The 21,530-nt window shown below is 40.7% G+C and overlaps 1 protein-coding gene across 5 annotated transcripts in view; it reads right to left on the bottom strand.

Annotated features, from left to right (window-relative positions):
• Positions 1-21,530, bottom strand: part of MAP2K5 (mitogen-activated protein kinase kinase 5) — a 287,381-nt gene that overhangs the window by 91,258 nt on the left and 174,593 nt on the right. For all 5 annotated transcript variants that reach the window (XM_049852647.1, XM_049852648.1, XM_049852650.1 and 2 more), the window contains exon 16: positions 17,025-17,096. In XM_049852647.1, coding sequence (XP_049708604.1) covers positions 17,025-17,096 — 72 coding nt within the window. The remainder of the gene's footprint in view (positions 1-17,024; positions 17,097-21,530) is intronic.

Raw genomic sequence — 21,530 nt, 5'->3', positions numbered from 1 at the left:
AAATAAATATGGAATAAGTATAATGAAAGCACCAAACTGTGTACACCTTTCCATATATGCTTGGTGAAATTCATCCATTGCTAGTGTCTATTTAAGGCAATTCAAGGACACTATCACTAAAAGTATTCACTCTAAAAGGAGTACAGTGGAACCACACATATTTTTCCCCATTCGATTAATAGTTATTTTCAGTTAGCACTTTCCTACCAACTCAAAGGATTTCTTTAATACAAACAGAATTATGGCCCAATGGAGGCATCAGAAAATTAATTTGCCCAAGGCCATACTGCAAGTTGGTGCAAAGCTTGTTAAATTACTAGGAACTCTGGGCTCTCCAGATGTTTTGGCAATGGTAAAGGACCTATCTGCAATGCCTCCTGAGACTTCTGGTGCAGTGGGTGAACTACTGTAAATAACTCACTATGCCTGTACAAAAAGTGCCAAGTGCTCTTTAGAGCTTGCAGATAACATGTTTTCTTTTTGTAGGAAGGGCCTAAGTGTGAGATTCACATTAGGAATGCTCCTTAACATGTGCCAACACTTAAAAAAGAACTACTCATCCTCACCAGCACCCACTGATATAAAGTAAATGTATTTTAACTGAGAAGCCCAAACACAGCAGCACAAAGAAGCAAACCAAGGAGTAACACTTCTCCATCATTCAGAAGGTTCTGCATTCCACCCCACAGATTACTACTAATAATGGTGAAAAGACAGCATTACAAATAAATGTTTCTAATAGAGTGTTGTTGTTTTTTAATTAGAGATGGGCTTATTACAGTGGACACTTAAATGATAGAGGGCAACAGTAATTCAAAAGTATAATATCCTAATGCTGTTCCTTTAATTGCTTTATTTGTTTCACTGTGAGAAATGATTGCTTGCTGTAGCCTAACCCCGAACGTTGAAAGAGCATGATACATTGAGGTCTCAACCTGGGCAAACTGTACCTAAACTTAGACTTTATTGCAGCTTAGTTCACAATCTTCACCTAATATAGGGTTATATCCCAGTGCAGCAGGAGGATAAATCACCCTGGAATATTACTCTGGCAAAGTTTAGCTGTGACTGGAGCATATGTGCTTTCCAGCCACTGAAGCAAAGGCCCATAAAATACACTAATTACTGGAAGTTATGGTCACTGAGTGATTGATAGCGCTCTGCAAGGCAACTTCCTCATTTTCAAATCTTCTGACGGGGCTCATCCGCCACACAGCAATTATTAATTCATGACCAACCCCTCGGGCACTAGTACCTTTACTTCTAATTCTCCTGCTACCAAACTACTGCTACAGTCGGACACTGTCTTTCTTCATTCTGATGGGTGGGTAAGGATGATAAAAAGCAGATTTCATGCTAAATGCTATTGTCTTGAATCTTGAAACCTTGCTTGGTCTTTCTAGCCCTGCTAACCCAGATCATGTAATTCTCCTTCCTCACCAATAATGCTATTTCACTTGCATCATTTTCTTCTTTTCCTTAAAAAAAAGTACACGTGTGTTTATATGTTTGCATATATGTTTGGGGGCCCTGGTGGGGCAGTGGTTAAGAGCTCGGCTGCTAACCAAAAGGTCGGCAGTTCAAATCCACCAGCCACTCTTTGGAAACCTTATGGGGCAGTTCTAGTTCTACACTGTCCTATAGAGTTGTTATGAGTCGGAATTAACTCAACGGCAAGGGGTTTGGTTTTTTATATGTTTATATGTCTGTGTAACGATTTGTCTGTCTATACTACATTGGAAACGTTGGTGGCGTAGTGGTTAAGAGCTACAGGCTGCTAATCAAAAGGTCGGCAGTTCAAATCCACCAGGTCGGCAGTTCAAATCCACCAGGTCCTCCCTGGAAACCCAACGTGGCAGTTCTACTCTGTCCTTTAGGGTCGCTATAAGTTGGAATCGACTCGATGGCAACAGTTTTGGTTTGGTTTTTTGGTTATACTACATTAGGCCAAAAACTCTGACTGAAAAATATTTTTGTTGAATATTGTGGTTCAAATGTAATCTATAATTTCAATGAGGCCATAGTAAATATGAGGCTGATAATTGCTAAAAAAGAAAGAAAAGGAAAAAACTCCATTCAAAGAAACCCAATTTTATAGCTCTGCAGACACGCTAATTGTTCCATGTAGTTTTCCATCAATAGCTCTACTCAGAGCAATGCTAATTACAATATCTGGGTATATAACTACATCTTTAAAAGTTATTCAGAAATAACTGCAAAGGTCTCTTTTGATGGTGCTCTTTGCCCTGAGAGGAACTTCAGTGAGAGACTCCGAATTAAAGGGAGATATTTTTTTCTTTTTTTTAAAGTTTAGTCATGATAGATGAAAGCAAATATTTCACTTTTCTATTTGAAAAATGAATGTTCTTCAAATATTTCTGTACAGCTCAAAATACAATACTGAGGGTGGTTTTCTTATCTGGAATCCAAGATGGTGCAACAGGTATGAAGATGGAACTCCAACTTACTTATCCTCAGGACTTGGCTCAAACTGTTCTTCTTGATCCTGGCCACTTCCCACTCCCCCACCTCCAGTAGTTAGTCTCAGAAGACTCTACTCACAATTTTGTGGACAAATTCATACCACCCTCTGTCTATTCCATTCATTCGGCAGTGTACACATTCTGCCTGGTGTTTTACATTTTCTTATGTCTCCAACACCTGATAAATTTTAACTTGTTTAAGGGAAAACTCTAGATCATAAACTTTTATATGTTCTCCATGACACCAGAAACAGTATTTTGCAGTAGGTTGACAATAAGCATCTGTTGGTTATGGTAAGTCCCCTGGTAGTGGTATTTCCTTGATCCTGGCCAACCTGGTGGTGCATGGCTTAGTTGTTTCTATGCTATAATACTTTAATAACCACTATACAAACTCTTCAGTATTAGGAGTTGACAATCTTAACTGACAAAGTTCTCTTACATCATTGCTTAGAATGATCAGTAGCTACCACCTTCACATATTTAAGCAGTATAATTCATATGGCTTATTTTTTTTATTTAAGGAGATGGTCTCAACAGGCTCTCCCATCTTTTGCAATGTGTCTTTGTTATGTCCACACCAATGCCTATTGTTGTGATCAGTAGCATGTAACAGGAGTGATCCTGTGTAACTTCCAAGGTTTGAACCCACCAGCTGCTCTGCAGGAGAAAAGACCTGGTAATCTGCCCCATAAAGGCTGCAGCCTAGGAAACCCTATGGGGCAGTTTTATTCCACCACATAGGGTTGCTATGAGTCAGAATCGACTTGACGGCACACAACAACAACGTTATGCAGTAATAAATATCTGAAATGATTTCCTTGATGTACTATGTACTTCTATTGCACTTTTATTTACTTTCCTCCCCACTAGTCAAGAGCTCCTGAGGGTAAAGTTGTATTCTTACTGCCAACACAGGGTAACCAAAAAACCAAACCAAACCCGTTGCCATCGAGTCGATTCCAACTTACGGTGACCCTATAGGACAGAGTAGAACTGCCCATAGAGTTTTCAAGGAGTAGCTGGTAGATTTGAACTGCCAACCTTTTGGTTAGAAGCCATAGCACTTAACCACTATGCCACCAGGGTTTCCCAACACAGGGTAGCAATGGATAAATATTTACAGATTAGATGGAATCCTCACCTATTCACTTCCCATTATAGTAGACACACTTGAGATTAGACTAATTTTTATATTTTGTTTTAAAGATAAACTAGGCCTTGGTTTCTCAAAACCAACTGGCAATTATATATTTTTAAAATATGGTAAAACTGATCCAGCTATAGGGATAGTGTAGCTGTCATCCTGTGAAAAGCAGTCTTGACTGACAAGGAGAGTCACAATAAGCCAGCTTTTCCTTTATCTAATTTCCTGCTCATTTACATTTACCATTCATCTCTTCTCTCTTCAAATTACTTTATCTACACCTTTTCTGTGGCATAATGGGAGAAGCAGACTTTAAGTCACGAGTTGGGACACATGACTGCCACTGCCTGGCCTAGTCACACTTAACGTGTCTGCACAAGTCCCTTACTGCTCTGGACCTCCACGTCCTCATTTTCAAAATGGGAACTTTGAGGCTCATAAGGTGGTACAATCTTTGATGCCTTACATTCCTGGTTTTTCAGGACAAGTTTAAATGGGAGGAATGAATATCAAGTGACTTTGTTAAGCATACATGTAAAGTATTACCCTGTCACCCTTTTTGTTAAAATGACATTGAGCAAAGGGTATTAACAGTTAGGAATAGAGGAAAGAGCTAGCGCTAGGCTTCACACCAGAAGTTCTAGACTCTAGTTCTTTTTTACACAGTACTGGTTCACGTGTTATAATTTTGGGCACATTCTTTCCCTTCTCTGGACCCCAGCTTCCGCACTGTAAGAGGAAAGGGATCTGGTCTATAAAGTTCTAAAGTCTCTTCTAGTTAAAAAAGTTCTAGTTTATAAATACAAGATGATACATGCAAATTCTTTTCTAAACAAATGCAAATGAAAATATTATTGTCCATTTCAGAACCAAAGTGTGTAATATGGTCTGTACAATTTTCAAGTGGACTTTTAAAGATAATTCCAGGTCACTAAATTTGAGTATTGACAGAATCCCAGAAGCAGTGATTTTTATCACTGGATATCTCAAAGATAGCGGCAGTGGTTCTCAAAATTATCAGACTCAAAGAATTTTAGAGCTGACAAGTCACTAGAAGACTGACTCCTCCTTGTATTTTAGATCTTGACTCAAATGTAATTCCACACCACTCAGTTATTCCCATCACAACAGCCTGAAATTTCTGTCCAACAAGGTACTATTGTCTAGCACCCTCCTTTAAAACGTAGGCTCCATGAACACAGGAATTTTGTCAGTTTTGTTCACAATAGCAGCCCCAGTGACTAACACAGCGACTGCCACATAGTAGGCACTCAACAAATATCTGCTATGTGACCAAACGAATGACTGAATTTTGTCCAACCTTATACCTGTCTCTTCTACAAAGCATTTCTTCTAAAAAAATCTGAGCCAAGTGGTCACGTAGTCACCTCTTAAATGCTACCAGGGATGGGCATTTTTACCTCTAAGGGTGATGACTCCACTCTTGAGAAGAAAGAGTGTGGAGACCTATTCATCAGAAAATTCTTCTTTATAAGGAATAGAAAGCTATATATCTCTCTATATATAGATATATATAGATAGCTCTGGTGGCACAATGGTTAAGTGCTTGGCTGCTAACTGAAAGGTCGGTGGTTTAAACCCACGAGCAGCTCTACGTGAGAGAAGACTTGCCAATCTGCTCCTGTAAAGATTTCAGCCTATGTAGAACAATGGAACAGTTTTACTCTGTCATATAGGGTCACTATGAGTTGGAATCGATGGCACACAGCAACAAACAAATATATATATATATATATATATATACGTTTGTTCACTTTAGCTTCAGAAGTTTAGCTTGATGAAGTCATAACGCAGCAACTTAGTTCTCCATGGACAACCCTTCAAACATCTGAAGACAAGTTGTCAAAAGTCTGCTTTGTCTTCTATTTATTTCTTTATTCTTCATATCAAGACTTTGTTGACTTAATTTTTTTTTTTTAAACTCTAAATTGTGTGTATGTGTGTGTTTGTGTATATACATGGCATGGAAATGTACTGTTGGAAAAGCTTTAAAATCAGTCTGAAACCCATCAAAATAACAAAATGCTTCGCTGGGACTGCTAGCACCTGTTCCGTCTTGTTTTCTCAATCTCATGGTTGTTCACCACAGCTCTGAGCACAAAGCAAGCTCAACAATGCCTCATTCAGCAGGAAACACTCCACTTTGTCTGCCACTTTCACGATCACGATGATCACTGACAACCTTGGAAAATGCACATTTAGGCATGGTAATCTGAGACAGCTGGATCCCTTCACAAACCTTGCAAAGGACTCAACTAGTCAATCCATCATCTGCCAAAGGTCATTTTAACAGGTTCTTTTTGCAATAAGTTACACAAAATTTTAGACAAAAAAAGCACAATGGAAAAAAACCAAGTTAAGACGCAATTAGAGAAAGGGGAGTAATAGTGGGGGGATGAGTGACAGAAACGGTCAAGTGCTCTTTTCCTCAACATTCTTCAATGGAAAGGAAGGAGAGCCCTTGAGGAGGCCTCCAGAGCCAGACCCTCCCCCACACTTTTCTACACAACCTTCTACTGACATTTCCTTTGTCTTTGGACCCTTTGGCTTTGATTCTTTTGCCTTCTGATGGTTTTCAGCAGAAACTTCTGATCAACAGGTAAGATTCTTCCTTAGTTGGAGCAGCTGGGTGCACATATTAAAATAAGATCCAACTTCCACTGAAATTCATGAAAATAATTACAAAAAAGAGGAGAAAATATGACTATTTAATGGGGAAAGCACACCAACTGCCAAGTTTTTATGGTCTAGAGAAGCTGACAGCAGCTGCTCCTACAGCACCCAAGGCCATCACTCACCCCTCAGACCAGATTCATGATCACCAAGGAAAGAGGCAAACAAAACTGCAGAAACAGCTGTGTCTCTCGGTGTTTTGTATGTGTGTAGGGTGGGGGAATGGGTTCTTCTGTATATTTAGAGCCAAGAACCAAGTATAGGCGATGCTCCATAATTCTTGTCACCTGGTAAGCACTCAATACACATATGAGGATGGTATCTCAAAGGGCAGTGTACTCCTCAGAGTAGAAAACATGTACCCACAGCACTGGGTGTTTCAGCCAGGGAAATGACAACTGTAATGACAAACAAGGCCACCACTTCCTGAGGATCTTCTATGGACCAGATGCTCATAGTCCCGGGTGCTTTACAAAGTGATCCGCTAAACCTACACACCAGCCCCAGGAGGTAGGTATTGTCATCATGTCTAGGAGGCAGTTGCTTCTCTACCACTGTATCCTGTTTGCAGCACTCATGGCAATTTGAAATTACTTATTTGCATTTTTACTTATGACACAGCATAGTCATTAAGGCAGACTTAGGTTTCATACTGCATGGATTGAGTCCCAGCTCTGACACTTACTAGCTGTTTAACCAAAGTTACTAAATCTCTCTATGCCTCAGTTTCCTCATCTGTAAAATGGTGGATAATAGTATCTACCTTATGGGAGGAGTCCTTGGGTGGTGCAAACGGTTAATGCACTCAACTGCTAACTGAAAGTTTAGAGGTTCAAGTTCACCAGAGAATCAATGATTTATTACTGACCAACAGAAATTCACATTTTCTGGGCAAAAGCACTGCCATACGTCATTTAAAATTATTTTTTTTTCTGTAGAAATACAAAAAGGAGGACAATCTCAGAAAACATAAATATACTTCTCTCATGTTATAAAATTAAAATCAAAACACTTTCTTTGATGATTTCCTCCTCTCTGCTTTTTCTGTTCTTTTTTCTAGAACTTCTACTTTTCATCTGTTAGACTTCCTGAACTGGTTTTTAATTTTTATTTCCCTCCTATTTGCCATCTCTTTGTTTTCTGCTCTATTGCCTCAAAGAGTTCCTCAACTTTATCCTTCCATCTTCCATTAGGTTTTTCATTTCTGCTATTATCTTTTTTAATTTCCAAAAGATTTGTTGTTGTTTTCTGAAAGTTCCTTTGTTACAGCAGTCTGTTGTTTCCTAGATGAAATATTTTCTCTTATTCCTCTGAGGATACTAGTTGTTTTAGGCTGGGTTCTATAGAGGAGCAAAACCAGTGAAGTATATATATAGATATATAGAGAGAGATTTATTTTGAGGAAAACGGCTCACACAGTTGCGGAGGCTAGCAAGTTCCAAATCCATGGGTCAGGTGTCAGGCTAGAGGCTCTTCCTGACTCAGGTGGTTGCAGGGGCTGACGAACCCAAAATCGGCAGGTCAGATGGCAGGCTGCTGGCTCATGGGGTTGCAGGAGCTGGTGAATCTCATACTCTGTAGATCAGGCAGCAGGCTGCTGGCTCACATCCCAAGAACAAGAGGTCACAGGATGATGAGTTGGATGCAGCATGGAGAGAGGGCAAGCTTTGCCAGAACATCCATATATACTGGATGCAGGCCACACCCTCAAGGAAACTCCTCTTTCACCTGATTGGCTACTCACATCAGATCATGAAATGGAGGATGATTACAAAATATCTGCCAAACCACTGAGAATCATGGTCTAGTGAAGTAGACACATAACCTTAACCATCGCGTTAATGGTAGTTCATTTGAATTCCCCTCTACCCTCCGTACAGTCTCCAACTTGATATTTTCAGTTAGTTTAGGCCTCTGTTCTCACCTTTAAAAGTGTTTCTTAAATGTCCTGTTATGAATCAGGCACTAAAGAATTGACTAGAAACTCTGTGTTCTTGTTGACTGAGGGTGTCCTGTAAGAACATCTAGCTGGGCTATTTCCTTGGGGAACTCCCAGTGTCTGGACCTTTAAGACTTCTCTGGTCAGATTTTCCTAGAGAAAGTCTCTTCCCATCTCCTGCCTGAAAGATAATCTTGACTGACAATGCCCAACCAACAGGGAAGGGTAAGAAGGCTGATAGGTCTCAACATTCAGAATTTAAACTTCACTTAATGCCTCTGTACTCAGTAATAGTACTTGGTCTTCTAATGGGCCAGGTATCACTTATTTTATTCTCTACTAAACACACACACACACACCATCCACCAGTGTTGAATTTGGGTTGGGGAAGGGCAACCATCTGCTCATGCAGAGTTAGGGAGAGGATCTGTGGGTGAAGTTGCTTAACTGCTTCTCAGAAGGACTTTAAAACAATCTTCCTCTCTTTGGTGCTGTCACTCCTAGTTCCAGATATCTGGTATTACCAATTCCTGAGCCTTTTGGGGGTCTACAGTAAATCTGGTGGTGTAGTGGTTAAGTGCTACAGCTGCTAATCAAGAGTTCAGCAGTTCGAATCCACCAGGCGCTCCTTGGAAACTCTATAGGGCAGTTCTACTCTGTCCTATAGGGTCGCTATAAGTCGGAATTGACTCGATGGCAGTGGGTTTGGTTTTGTTTTTTTTTTTTTGGACAGTAAATCAGGTTGCCTCTTACTTTCTTCCTGCTGGCTTAGAACCCAGCCTTCTTAGCTTTGCTAATCTGTTCACCCTTGTTCATGCTTTCTCATTTCCAAAATTTGGTTGCTGTTATCTCCTCTCTGTTTCACTTTGTCTTTATGGTTTTATGCCTTTTAAAAAATTCTTTTATGATTATTTTTTGTGGAGTTTGAGATGAGAGTGGAAGCTAAAGCATGCATTTCGCATTGATAACCTTTTTGAACCACACTTAAACATTTCAAAAGGCAGTGTCTTTTAAAGAGGGAGGTGTAACTGCTTACTTTCTAATTGTGACCTTTGTCCAGCAGCTCTGAACCTGACTTCCTGTCTAAGATGGGGAAACTGAGGACCAGAGAGTTAAGTGACTCACTCAATGTTTCAGAGGCTATAAAGGCAGAGGTGGAATTTGAATCTGGATCTGAAGCTTTGGCAAGAGAAAGCTGTTCTTCACATGCAATTCATCTGTGATTTATTCAGTTCAACTCTACAAACATTCATGAGCACTTAATATGTACAAGGTGCCATCAAAATTTAAACTCTGATCTAATTTTCAGAAACTGCTTTAAAACGATTGCAAAAGCATGACAAAATTGAGCCAAAAAGATTTCTTGAATACTAGCACGGTGGAATTGCGCTAGGTAGTGTACGAGTTTATAAGAGAATCAGATTTGAATCCTGTCATCAAGGAACTATGACATACTTATCAATTACTCTACTATAAAGTGGAAAATGTACCCGCCACAAGGAAGGGGCATATGCGGTCAGGAGAGAAAGACAGTACTTTTAACTGGTGTTGTGAATTGAATTGTGTCCCCCCAAAATATATGTTGTAAATCCTAACTCCTAACCCTGGCACAGGGTTTAAGAGCTACGGCTGCTAACCAAAAGGTCAGCAGTTCAAATCCACCAGCTGCTCCTTGGAAACCCTATGGGGCAGCAGTTCTACTCTATTCTATAGAGTTGCTATGAGTCGGAATAGACTTGACAGCAGGTTTTTTTTTTTTTTTTTAATACCTGTGGATGTAATTCTATTTGAGAATAGGGTTTTCTTTGTTATGTTAATGGGGCCATATCAGTGTGGGGAACATCTTAAACTTAACCGCTTTTGAGATACAGAAAGAGCAAATTAGGCACAGAAGCAAGCAAGAACAAATGTGGTAAAGACAGATGCTACAGGGAGATTCTAAGGAATGCTGAGAGGACCACTAGAAAGGCTGAGACACAGATTTTACCAAAGAGCAGATAAAGAGAACCTTCCCCTAGAGCTGGTACCCTGAATTCATATTTCTATTCTCCTGAACTGTGAGAAAATAAATTTCTGTTCTTTACAGTCACCCACTTGTGGTATTTCTGTTACAGAGCACTAGGAAGCTAAGATAGCTGGAGATCAGAGTTGGCATCATGAAGGATGGGCATTTAAATTGTATTTTGGGGAGATGAAGAGAAAGGACAGTCCATGTTGCAAGAACACCATAGCACTACACGGATTTATTTTTAACTTGATAAAGATAATTCTAAAACTCATAAAATACTCTTTGCCAAAACAACAGAACCCATACAAATCTTCAGAAGATGGTGTTATTTTGATGACAATGACCTTGTCTGTATCTCAGAATATCTTCCTCGCCTATCTTGAGATGTTTTTCTAAGCCGTGGTCCTCGCTTTCATCATTTAACACATCATTCAGACCACTTCAATAAAACAGTGATCATGTTGAAGAGGAGTCTCCGAGGACCAGATGACACACCAATTAACCAAGCACATCGAGCCAGATTGTTCTATGCCTTGGACTCAGGAGACTGGCGTAAAGAGGAGGCAAACAAAGGCAGAGAAAGCAAGGGACTGAAAGAAAAGAGCAAAATGCATGTGCTAATATGGGGCTTGCAGCCTGACTCCTGTAGAAAAGCCTGTCTGAAGATTATTCACCACTAACCTTAATAAGATTTATAATAACCCGCCAGGAATCACAAACCAGAGCATTTACTTGTACAGCACTAGTGAGAATAAGAACACCGCAGGACTTGTTTGGCACCTTTTTAAATGGATATGCACCAACCTGGGTCCTGCAAATGCAAGGCAGGGGAGGTGTACGCTGACTTACTTTAGGCCAAGAAGGTCCAAACTCAAATCCGGCTTTTGCAGATGTGATTGCTTACTTCCCACCTACAGATTTATGTTGTGACTCAAATGACACAAGACTATGAATGGAGTAACTGAGCAGTAAAAAACATGAGAGGGACTCTCTCCTAGCGCCATCTGTGGGAGAAGAGACAAGCCCTGCACTATCTGTGAAATTAAGAAATTGTGCCCCAAACTGTTTTAGGTAACCCCACCCCAGTTCTCAAACTAAAAACAAAACAAACAAAACGATAAAACTTGGTAGAACAAAGCCCTTATTATGTACCAAACTCATTTTCATTTTAAAGTTTACTACTGAGGTCTTGAATAGCAACTTCCAGGGTGAATAGTCCTGAAAATCACCAAGTTAAGTGAATGAGTGCTAGCTTTCAAGGAGAGGCAGACAAATATCCCGGGGCAGGATTAACTCTCCCAGTTTGTCCTAGTTCATGAGTTTTATACCTTTGTGTATGGGATTCGCTATTTTTTTCTTTCCAGCTTTGTTTCTTTAATTTCCACCCTGATGACTGTCGTGAAGGTTCGAGGAAGAACTGCAGTCCCACACAGTCTCTTTCCCTCACTACAAAGTGAGCCCACACAAACCCCACATTTGGCAACGACCCTTATTTGGTCCTATAACTAATCCACAGGAGGGCAACTACAACATGTTTAAAGATCTGAGTTGAAAACCATAAATAAACAGCATAGGAAGGGGCCAAATTCTTCCCATCTAGGAAAAAAACTGCCATGTTCTGAATAATCTCATTTTTTTCCCTCCTTAAGGGTCATTTCCAACTTTGTTACCACTTCTGCCAGTTCCAAACACCACATAAAAACACCACATACAGCTGATAAAACCCTGGAAAGGACCCACTTTATCCCACAGAGGGACGGTGAACTGAGAGAAGATGGGGGCAGTTTCTGTCCCTGGATAATGATATTAAAGATTCTTTGCTTAAGGCACAAATGTACCTGTCTGTGATTTTTTAAGGGTACATTTTAGTGGCATGTAGCGTCATCTTTTATGAAAGAGTGTGGTGAGAGAGCTTGTTATGGCTCCCCATGGGGACTGCGAGAACACAGCAACAAGGGAAGGGACAGTACAGAGGCAAGTAAGGGGGAGCCTCCTTATTTTAGAAGTTTAAAACAATGAAGAGGACCTCTGACTTTGGCATCACCAGATTTCAGGCATGGATTGAAAGTTTATGGAATTGGGAACAGAAGCAGAGGCAGAAGGGATGTTGTTGTTGTTAGGTGCTGTTGAGTCGGTTCCGATTCACAGCAACTCTATGTACAACAGAGCGAAACGCTGCCCGGTTCTGCGCCATCCTCATGATCGTCGTTAAGCTTGAGCCCACTGTTGCAGCCACCGTGTCAATCCATCTCATTGAGGGTCTTCCTCTTTTTCACTGACCCTCTACTTTATCATGTATGATGTCTTTATTCCCAGGAATGATCCCTCCTGAAAACATGTCCAAAGTACATGAGACAAAGTCTCGCCATCCTCACTTCCAAGGAACACCCTTGCTGTACTTTTTCCAAGACAGATTTGTTCGTTCTTCTGGCAGTCCATGGTATATACAATACTCCTTGGCAACACCACAATTTAAAGCTATCTATTCTTCTTCAGTCTTCCTTATTCATTGTCCAGTTTTCACATGCATATGTGGCAATTGAAAATACTATGGCTTGGGTCAGGCGCATCTTAGTCCTCAAAGTCACAGCTTTGCTTTTTAACACTTTAAAGAGGTCTTTTGCAGCAGATTTGTCCAACAAAATACATTGTTTGGCTGCTTGTCTCTATTTGATACTTGTGCCATTTCAGGGAAATTCCTTTGCTCAGTTTCCTATAGTTTTAGCCCATGTGTTTCTTCACCATCGGTACCCTAGGGGAATGAGCTGATTGACTCAAAACACTTTGAGAAAGGTAATCCACACAGACAGTAGTGGAATTGCACTAGGTTAGCACTTGCATACTTTGACATTTGGTCTCTCAAGTGTTTAAAGGGAATGACCTTTAAGTGTGCTGGGGGACGGGAAGGGGCTCCTCCATCTCGTCCCGTCCCTCTTCCTCTCAGTAGCAAACTCCCTTCCAGACTAATCCAGCTCAAAAGTCAACTGCTTTGTGAAGCCTTGCCCCTCTGTCCACCCTCTGTGGCCCAAAGAACACATCTCTATTAGAGATTTTATCACACTGTTCTGGGCTTCAGGTGTCTTTCTTCTCCAGTAGATGAGGACTCTCCTCAGCTTTTGTGCCCCACTCTTCAGGGCTTAGCACATGGTAAGTGCTTATTAAGTAATAATTATTGAATAAATGGATATTTTCACTCTTTGGAGCCCATACCTAGAAAGGGAATCTTGTGTTCAAAAGTGAGGATGAACAGAAGAGAAGCAATTCTTCTCTAAAGATACTGATTATGTTTTAGAGCACAATTTGTTCCTCAGAGTTGTAAAATGCTATTGAAATTCACTTTATGTATAGTGATTTTTAATATCTATTCCAAGCATACTGTAGTGAAAACAAAGAAGAATCTTGGCCTTCAAGTACTTCTTTTAAACTAACTTTTCAATCCCTATGGTCTCATCACATCTGTCCCTCGGAAAAAAAAGAACCTTAGGGTTCTCTTGTCATCTCTGTTATTGAATCACTCAGTTTCTCATTTATGGACTTAAAACCTCCCACCTCCCCCCGCCCCCACTTCCCTACCTCATGTTTTTTCTTTACCTTGGACTCCAAATAAATTTGGTATAAAATATATGTCAGGGGCCTTACTCTCTATTCTCTAATGACTTACTGGACTACCACTTATGTCAGGTCCTACACTGACCATAAGTAATTAGAGGACAGGGGCTACAATCGTGCAGTTCCTTTTGAAAGCATTTAGTTGAGCACCAGGCACTTATGGGTGCTCAATAACCCTTTTTGATTATCATAATCAGACTCCACTCTACATCCTCTAACAATATCTCCTCCTCCTGTTTTAACCCCTCACTCCTCACCATCTGTTTTAAAACACAAAGAGTATCAAAAGGCTGAACTCTTCCCGGTCCTCACTTGCAACCATTTCAGTCCTCTTCTGCTCTCCATCTCACCTACATGAACCAACACACTCCTTCTGGCATTCTGATAGCCCACATCCAACACAGACACTTCTTCACAGAATTCCCTATACCTTAATCTTCTTCAATTTTACAAATTCGGCAAGTATCTTTTCTTCAGTCTTCCAGAGACCGTTCAAGTTTACCTCTAGGATAAATGAACACGAGCAACAAAACCCCAAATACATCAATGACAATGTCCCTCCCTACACTACAAAGAAGGAGCCCTAGTGGCGCAATGGTTAAGCACCTGGCTGCTAACCAAAAGTCTGGTGGTTTGAACCCACCCAGCAGCTCCACAGGAGAGAAACCTGGCAATCTGCTCCTGTAAAGATCACAGCCTAGAAAAATCTATAGGGCAGTTCCACTCAGTCACATGGGGTTGCCATGAGTCAAAATCAACTTGACGACACCTAACAACAACAATGCTATAAAGAATCTCTTTTTATTAATCTTTCCATTTATTGGGTGTTTATCTACCTACCTGCCTGCTTCCATGTCTGCTCTGCCAAGCACTCAGTGACCCTTTGAAATTGTAAGTCAGACCATGCCATTCTTTTGCTCTGCACCCTGTGATGGCTTCCCATCTGAGTAAAACCTGAAGTCTTATCATGGCCTGCAAGGCTATATATGATCTACTCCTGGTTACCTCTCTGAATTTGTCTTTTCATATTTCCATTGCTAACTCCACTGTAGTCAAAATGGTCCATTTTCCTTAATCATGGCAGACACATTCCATCGTAGGATCTTTGTACTTGTTGTTGCCAGATGGCTCCACCCTTTAACATCATTCAAGACTCCGCTCAAAACTTACTTTATCAGAGAGGACTTCCCTGACACCCTATCTAAAATAGCATTAAAAAAAAAAACAAAAAAACCTGTTGCCATGGAGTTGCTTCTGACTCATAGTGACCCCATAGGACAGAGGAGAACTACCCCACATGGTTTCCAAGGAGCGCCTGGTGGATTCGAACTGCTGACCTTTTGGTTAGCAGCCGTAGCGCTGTACCACTATGCCACCAGGGTTTCCAATCGTTTCTCTATTTCCTCACCCTACTTGATTTTATGCTGTAGAACTTACTGCCACCTGAAAAATTATGTTTAGTTATCCTTTTGTTTTCTGTCCATCCCTTCACATCCCACCCACCTCTTACCAAATGCAATTCCATGTGTGTCCTTTCATTACTACACCCCCCTTGCCTGTATGGCAGGCATAGCAGGAGCTCAACACATAAATGAATAAATGAATGTTGAAGGAACGAGTGGTGAACATTTATGTTGTTGTATGAAAGCTAAGGAAAGACAACAGAAGACAGCTTAGAGTCATAGAATATTAGTCTGGAAAGAGGCTTAGGGATCATCTGGCCTAACCCACTTATTTTACAGATAAAGAAAATGAGGCTCAGTGAGGTACAGTGGCTTGTTCACAGTCAACCTAGAAATCTAGTAGCAAAGATTACCCTGTAATCTAGGTCTTTGATTCTCAATCTAGGATTATTATCTCTAAACCATGTAACATCTCAACTGTTCTATACTATATCTGGTCATTTAATGCTCTATGACAATGATTTAAAAAACGCAAAGGGAAATTATATAACAACCAGGCGGCCCCAGTTCCCAAAATTGAAAGTACTTGTTTTCCCCGGAACAGGCTAGCTGAAAAAGCCCTTCAGGATTTTGTTGGAAGGCTCATTTCTGAGCATCCGTCCACCATCAGGTGGGCACTGTTAGCATCTATCCTGATGCACACATACTGCATTTCCTTTTAGATTTTCTTTTATGAAGAAGCAGAAGAATATGGTTTAATAAACATTGAACACTATGTTTTTCTTTCTATAGTACAGGTGAATTGAGTCTGAAAACATTTCCTTTCAAATACGATTGCATTCATGCATTACAGAAATTGTGGAAAAGTATTTGACCAGAAAAAGGTGATAAAATTGTGACTACAATTTCATCCATGATCTTATTTAAAAAAAGAGTCCTTTTTTTTTTAAAGTCCTCATTTATCTGAATCAATGCGTGTGAGAAACAATTCCTGAAGCACTGGCAAGTATGTAGACTTTATAGTACTGTAATTTGAACTGAGCCAAATGCCCTAATATAAACCTTACGTATTTCCTTATAGATCAACAGTCATTTTACAGAAACTTTGGTGGAGAGCTCTAGTGGGGCTATAGCTAGCACACTAAATAAAGTCCATTCTAAATACAGCTGTAAAGAGTAAAGACATAAGGACTGTGCTAAACACATATTCCCCATTGCCCTCTACCCCCCAAGATTCTACCATCGCAAAAAAAAAAAAGAGAGAACTTATACATCCAAATGAGTAGGACTGTACCCTTTAATGTAATCACCTTTGGAAGTTAAATATGCATTCCAACAAGGCTACCATCATACAGAATTTTTCAGGAGCCCCTATTTTAGAACATAGGTTCTCCAGATCTAATGTGATAAGGACCACCCAGGGAACATGTTAACAACACAGATTCTTAAAGATTTGGATTTAATTGGTCTTGGATGGGGTTGAGGAATCTGTATTTTTAACAAGCACCCCAGATATGTCTTATGCCGGTGGTTTGTGAGAAATAATGCTTTAGAATAACCTTCAGAGTTAGTTCACAAGACACACAAGGATTTCAAAACAAAGACTTTGGAGTTAAACTCTGTGTATACATACGTAATATGCTCGAGGTTTAAATTTTTTTCAAATTCTCCATTCTTTTTGACAGGACATATTAGTAGAGGTACGCATGGAAGCATCCACTAAAAAACAAAAACAACATACCTCCATGAAAGAGATTCCTAAGCTCCAGACATCAGAATGGATTCCATACTGCTCCCCTGAAATTCTTTCGGGCTGTAAGAAAACAGAAGGAAGCTCTTGAGTGAATGTAAGCTACTCAAGGAACCACATACACTGATAATGAGTTCAACTAAGACAGGGAGCCAGCTAAGACTGGGCCTCATTTTCTTCATCTGTAAAATAAGTGGGTTAGGCCAGATGATCTCTAAGCCTCTTTCCATTCGTGTAGCATTTTATGAATAGCAAAACAAGTTTATATGTACGTATGGATGGGTGTGAGATATATAATCTCATTGAATCCCAGGCTTCGAACTGGTTCTAAATGGTTCACTCATGGCCGATGGAAACAAGGGCAGCATACATGTTGCACAGCAACCAAATCCCTTGCGTGTCAGCTTTTGATCTGAGTAGGAAACAGGCAGCTGTTCCCTGTTCAAAGATTGCAGCAGACTGCTCTGCTTTAAATAAGTGTTGCTCTCTATAATCCTACCAATAATCAAATATCCTGCTTCAAGAAATTTTCAGGAGCCTGATTGCGGGACACTGGATTATGGGCAGGTTGGTGGAGAGGGACACACATTCAAAGTGGCATGGGCGGCCGCCACCTTTTAGTGGGGCATCGCTGCCTGTTTCCTACTCGGGTCAAAAGCTGACACACATGAGATTTGGTTGCTATGCAATACCTATTCTGCCCTTGTTTCTGTCAGCCATGACAGAACCGCTTCAAACCAGTTCGAAGCCCTGTCTTGTTTCTGTCAGCCATGAACCATTTAGAACCAGTTCAAAGCCCTGTTGAATCCTCACAAAGTCCCTACTTTACAGATGAAAAAAACAGAGGTTCAGAGCAGTGAGTAACTTAGGCGAGGTCCTAAGCTAGAAAGTGCGCTAAGACTTGAACTCAGGTCTTGTCCCTTCAAGACCAGTGGTCTTAGTTGTGGAGATGACAAATTACACAACATTATCACTTATTTGTATTTTGATAGGTGGCCCTGGAGCACCAGAGTTTCTTTTATTTCTAATTTTTTAACTTTTTATTTGGAAATAATTCTGAACTTAGAGGAAAACTGAAAGAATAAGACAAGGACAAACAACACCCATTTTCCTTCACCCAGATTCACCTACTGTTGACATTTTATTCCATTTATCTGGGTTTCTTTTGACATGAACTGAGGAACAGTCTGAAAAGACCATTTGGGACTGTTGGATGTGTACCACTCAAGATGTGTACCAAACACCGGGTCTAGGAAGCCACTACATGCATACTTTCTACTTCAACAGGAATAATTCTATAACACAGTGGGTGCTTCCTGGTCTCTCTACCCCTCCAGGATCTGACATTTGGTAGGGTACTTCACAGAAGTCCTCTGAATGAGTGAATATATGAATAAATAAATAAAAGAAACTGAAGTCTCAGCGAAGGAGAATGGTTGCCCAAGGTTACAGAGCTAGTAGTGGCAGGGCTGAAATCATGGCCCACACCTTTTGGCTCCCAGGACAGCATTCTATTCTTGGTGCCACGCTTGCAGTTCCTGGCACCTACCAGAGCCACTACCCTTCAAGAACTCCCATGGGAGCTCTTAGGAGAGACTAGAGTCAGGGTCAGCCTGGTCCACTGCAGATGTATCCACCACTGACCAGTAGGGGACATACCAGGGGTGTGGGAGATGTGAGTGAGATGGTCTCGGGTGAGTGGGAAAGATCTAAAGGCCACTGGCACAGTGTGATATCTCAGACATAGGCTCAGCTGGGACCCAGAACTTTGTAACCTTCTTTTCACGCCCACCCACCAGGCCACCTCAGTGTACTTGCTGCCTTTTCCTGGGACCATTTTCCTTAAAACTAAATGAACCCCTGCCTTGAAGTAGCAGGATGGATTAACTTATTTTCCTTTATTTTTTTAATTTGCAAAATCTCTTTCCTATGAAGAACAACTCTTCCGAAGGGCCAAGTGTCATGTGATCATTTCTCCAACCTACTAAGAGACATGGTCATTCCAATCCCTCACTACCTTTTGTTTTATGTTCTGATCTCTGACATCATTTATCAAGTTCCTTGTTCACATGAGTGAATTCATTTTTCAATTCTCGCTAGTTCAATAGGTACTAGGATGTGTTCGTGGGGAACTGGCTGGCCAGTTACAGGAGTAACGACTTTGTCATTGTTGCTGCAGTCATCATCATCATCCTCATCAATACCATTCATTGTTTGCATTTGAGGGATTTCATGTACCAGCCACTGTTTTAAGTACTCTTCATGCGTGTCTCATTTCAGATTCACGAACATTCTCATTTAACAGATGAAAAAAATGAGGCACAGAGGGGTTTAGCTGGCATTAATAACCATTAATGCTGCATCCACCATATCTAGACCTAATGATTAGCATTAAGTGTGTTGTCTAGTAGCACAGCCAAGACTCAAACCCAGGTAAGTCTGGTTGCAAAATCAGGGTTCTTTCCAGTAGGTCAAACTACTCCCAGAAACGGAAGTCAGAAGACTTTAGCACTAGTTGCAATTTAGTCAGTATTCCTCGAAATGTGGTCTTTAGGCTACGCACTGTAGAGCTGCCTGCGGAACTTACTACAAATGAACCTCCTGAATCAGAAGTCTGGGGTGGGTCTGTGGATCTTCAGTTCATAAAATAATTTCTCTGGGTGATTTTTTTGTACGCTCAAGTTTGAGAAATACAAATACATTCGAAGCTCCAATCACTGAACTTTTCCATGTTCCCTGGAGAGGCAATGACCTTTTATTTCTCCCTACCTTCTTCTGTGCTTACCAAATGGGTTTCTTATAAACTCTGTTCAAGGGCTACCCTTTTTTTGTGAAACCTCCCTCTATTTCTTAGAAGAACTGAGAACTCCTGCCACTGTATTTTATTAAAATGTTGTTCAACCCCCTGAGACTATGGTTCCCCAGACACCCTGCTAACGCCGAACTGAATCCACTCCCAAAGTCCACCTTTCAGCCAAAGATTAAACAGGCCTACAAAACAAACAAAAAACACACAAAGAATGTGCTTCTTAGTGCAATCAAGTATATTAGACCAAACGGGCAACACTTGCCCAAAAGCAAAGATGAGAAGACAGGAAGGGACAAGAAAACTGGACAAAGGGACACGGGGAACCTGGGGTGGAAAGGGGGAGAGTGCTGAAACACTGAGGGGATTGCAACACATAAATTTTTGAATGAGAAACTAATTGTGTTAGAAACTTTCACCTGAAGCATAATAATAAAAAAAAAATGTTGTGCATATTTCATATTTATTTATCACACTGTGTTGTGATTATTCACTTTCTAGTCTGTTTCCCTTGATGGATAAGGAGAATGTGTTTGCTTTACTCATCTCATCTCACACCTAGTACCACACCAGGCACACAGCTGGTGTGTAAGCAATGGCTACTGATTGAACGGATGCAATACACATTTATTGTACGTTTGGTTTCAAGCATGAACTAATAATTAAGTTCTCTGGAGTATTTTATACCTATTAATATAATTTTCCCATATATTACTGCTATTCACGTTCATCAAGAACTTCGAGCAAACATGAAAATCCTAAAATTCTCTAGACTTGTTGAAGAAATAAAACCATAATCAAATTCTGGCTTCCTCTCTGTCCCTTCTTTCCTTCCTGCCTCCCTTTCTTCATTCCACCGTTATCAATGTATAGCACTTCATCCATAGTATAGCAAAAACTGAGAAACGATCAAATAGAAGTATAACCCACGCATGAAATATTTTGGCAGTCCCAACAATAAGATTAAATACATTCATTGTATTTGCCCACTGACCAACCAAAACAAACTTCAAGCGGAAAATGAAAGAATAGAAAAGATTAAATTAAAAATATCTAAAAAGTGATAATCTTCACACACATCAGGTGGCAAATAAGAGAACTCCTTAAGGACAAGATTTGACGACCTCTCATTGCAGAAAAGTACTGTCGTGACCTACTGCTTGAGCGAGAATGCTCAGCAAGGGCAGGGGGCAAGCTCTGCGGGTCTATCCTGAAGAATTCCTAAGGCAGACTGAGACTGGGAAACGGGCCCCAGTCCCTGAAACTGACTTAAGGCACGAGATAAGCCCCAACACATTCTGAATGTATGGAGCCAGAATTTGATGGTCTGAGGCTGCACAATTCAACGCTGTTCCCACACTTGAAGCTAAGGTGGCCTGCCCTGTCCTCCCCCTCTAAAACAAAACAAAACAAAATCAGCCACCAGATACCACACTGCTGACACGAGATCTCTGGCGGACATTTTGCAGTTAAAAAAGTTAAAGCTGGGGCTGCTTTCTGACATGGCAGCTGTCACCAGTGTCATACTGAAACCAAACCCACTGCTATAGAGTCGACTCTGACTCATAGCGACCCTATAGGACAGAGGGGAACTGCCCCACAGAGTTTCTAAGGAGCACCTGGTAGATTTGAACTGCGGACCTTTTGGTCAGCTGCCAAACTCTTAACCACTATGACACCAGTGTAGAAGG

Source organism: Elephas maximus, chromosome 13, assembly GCF_024166365.1.
Source record: "Elephas maximus indicus isolate mEleMax1 chromosome 13, mEleMax1 primary haplotype, whole genome shotgun sequence".
Taxonomy (NCBI): Eukaryota; Metazoa; Chordata; class Mammalia; order Proboscidea; family Elephantidae; genus Elephas; species Elephas maximus.
This window is presented reverse-complemented; position numbering and strand designations above follow the sequence as displayed.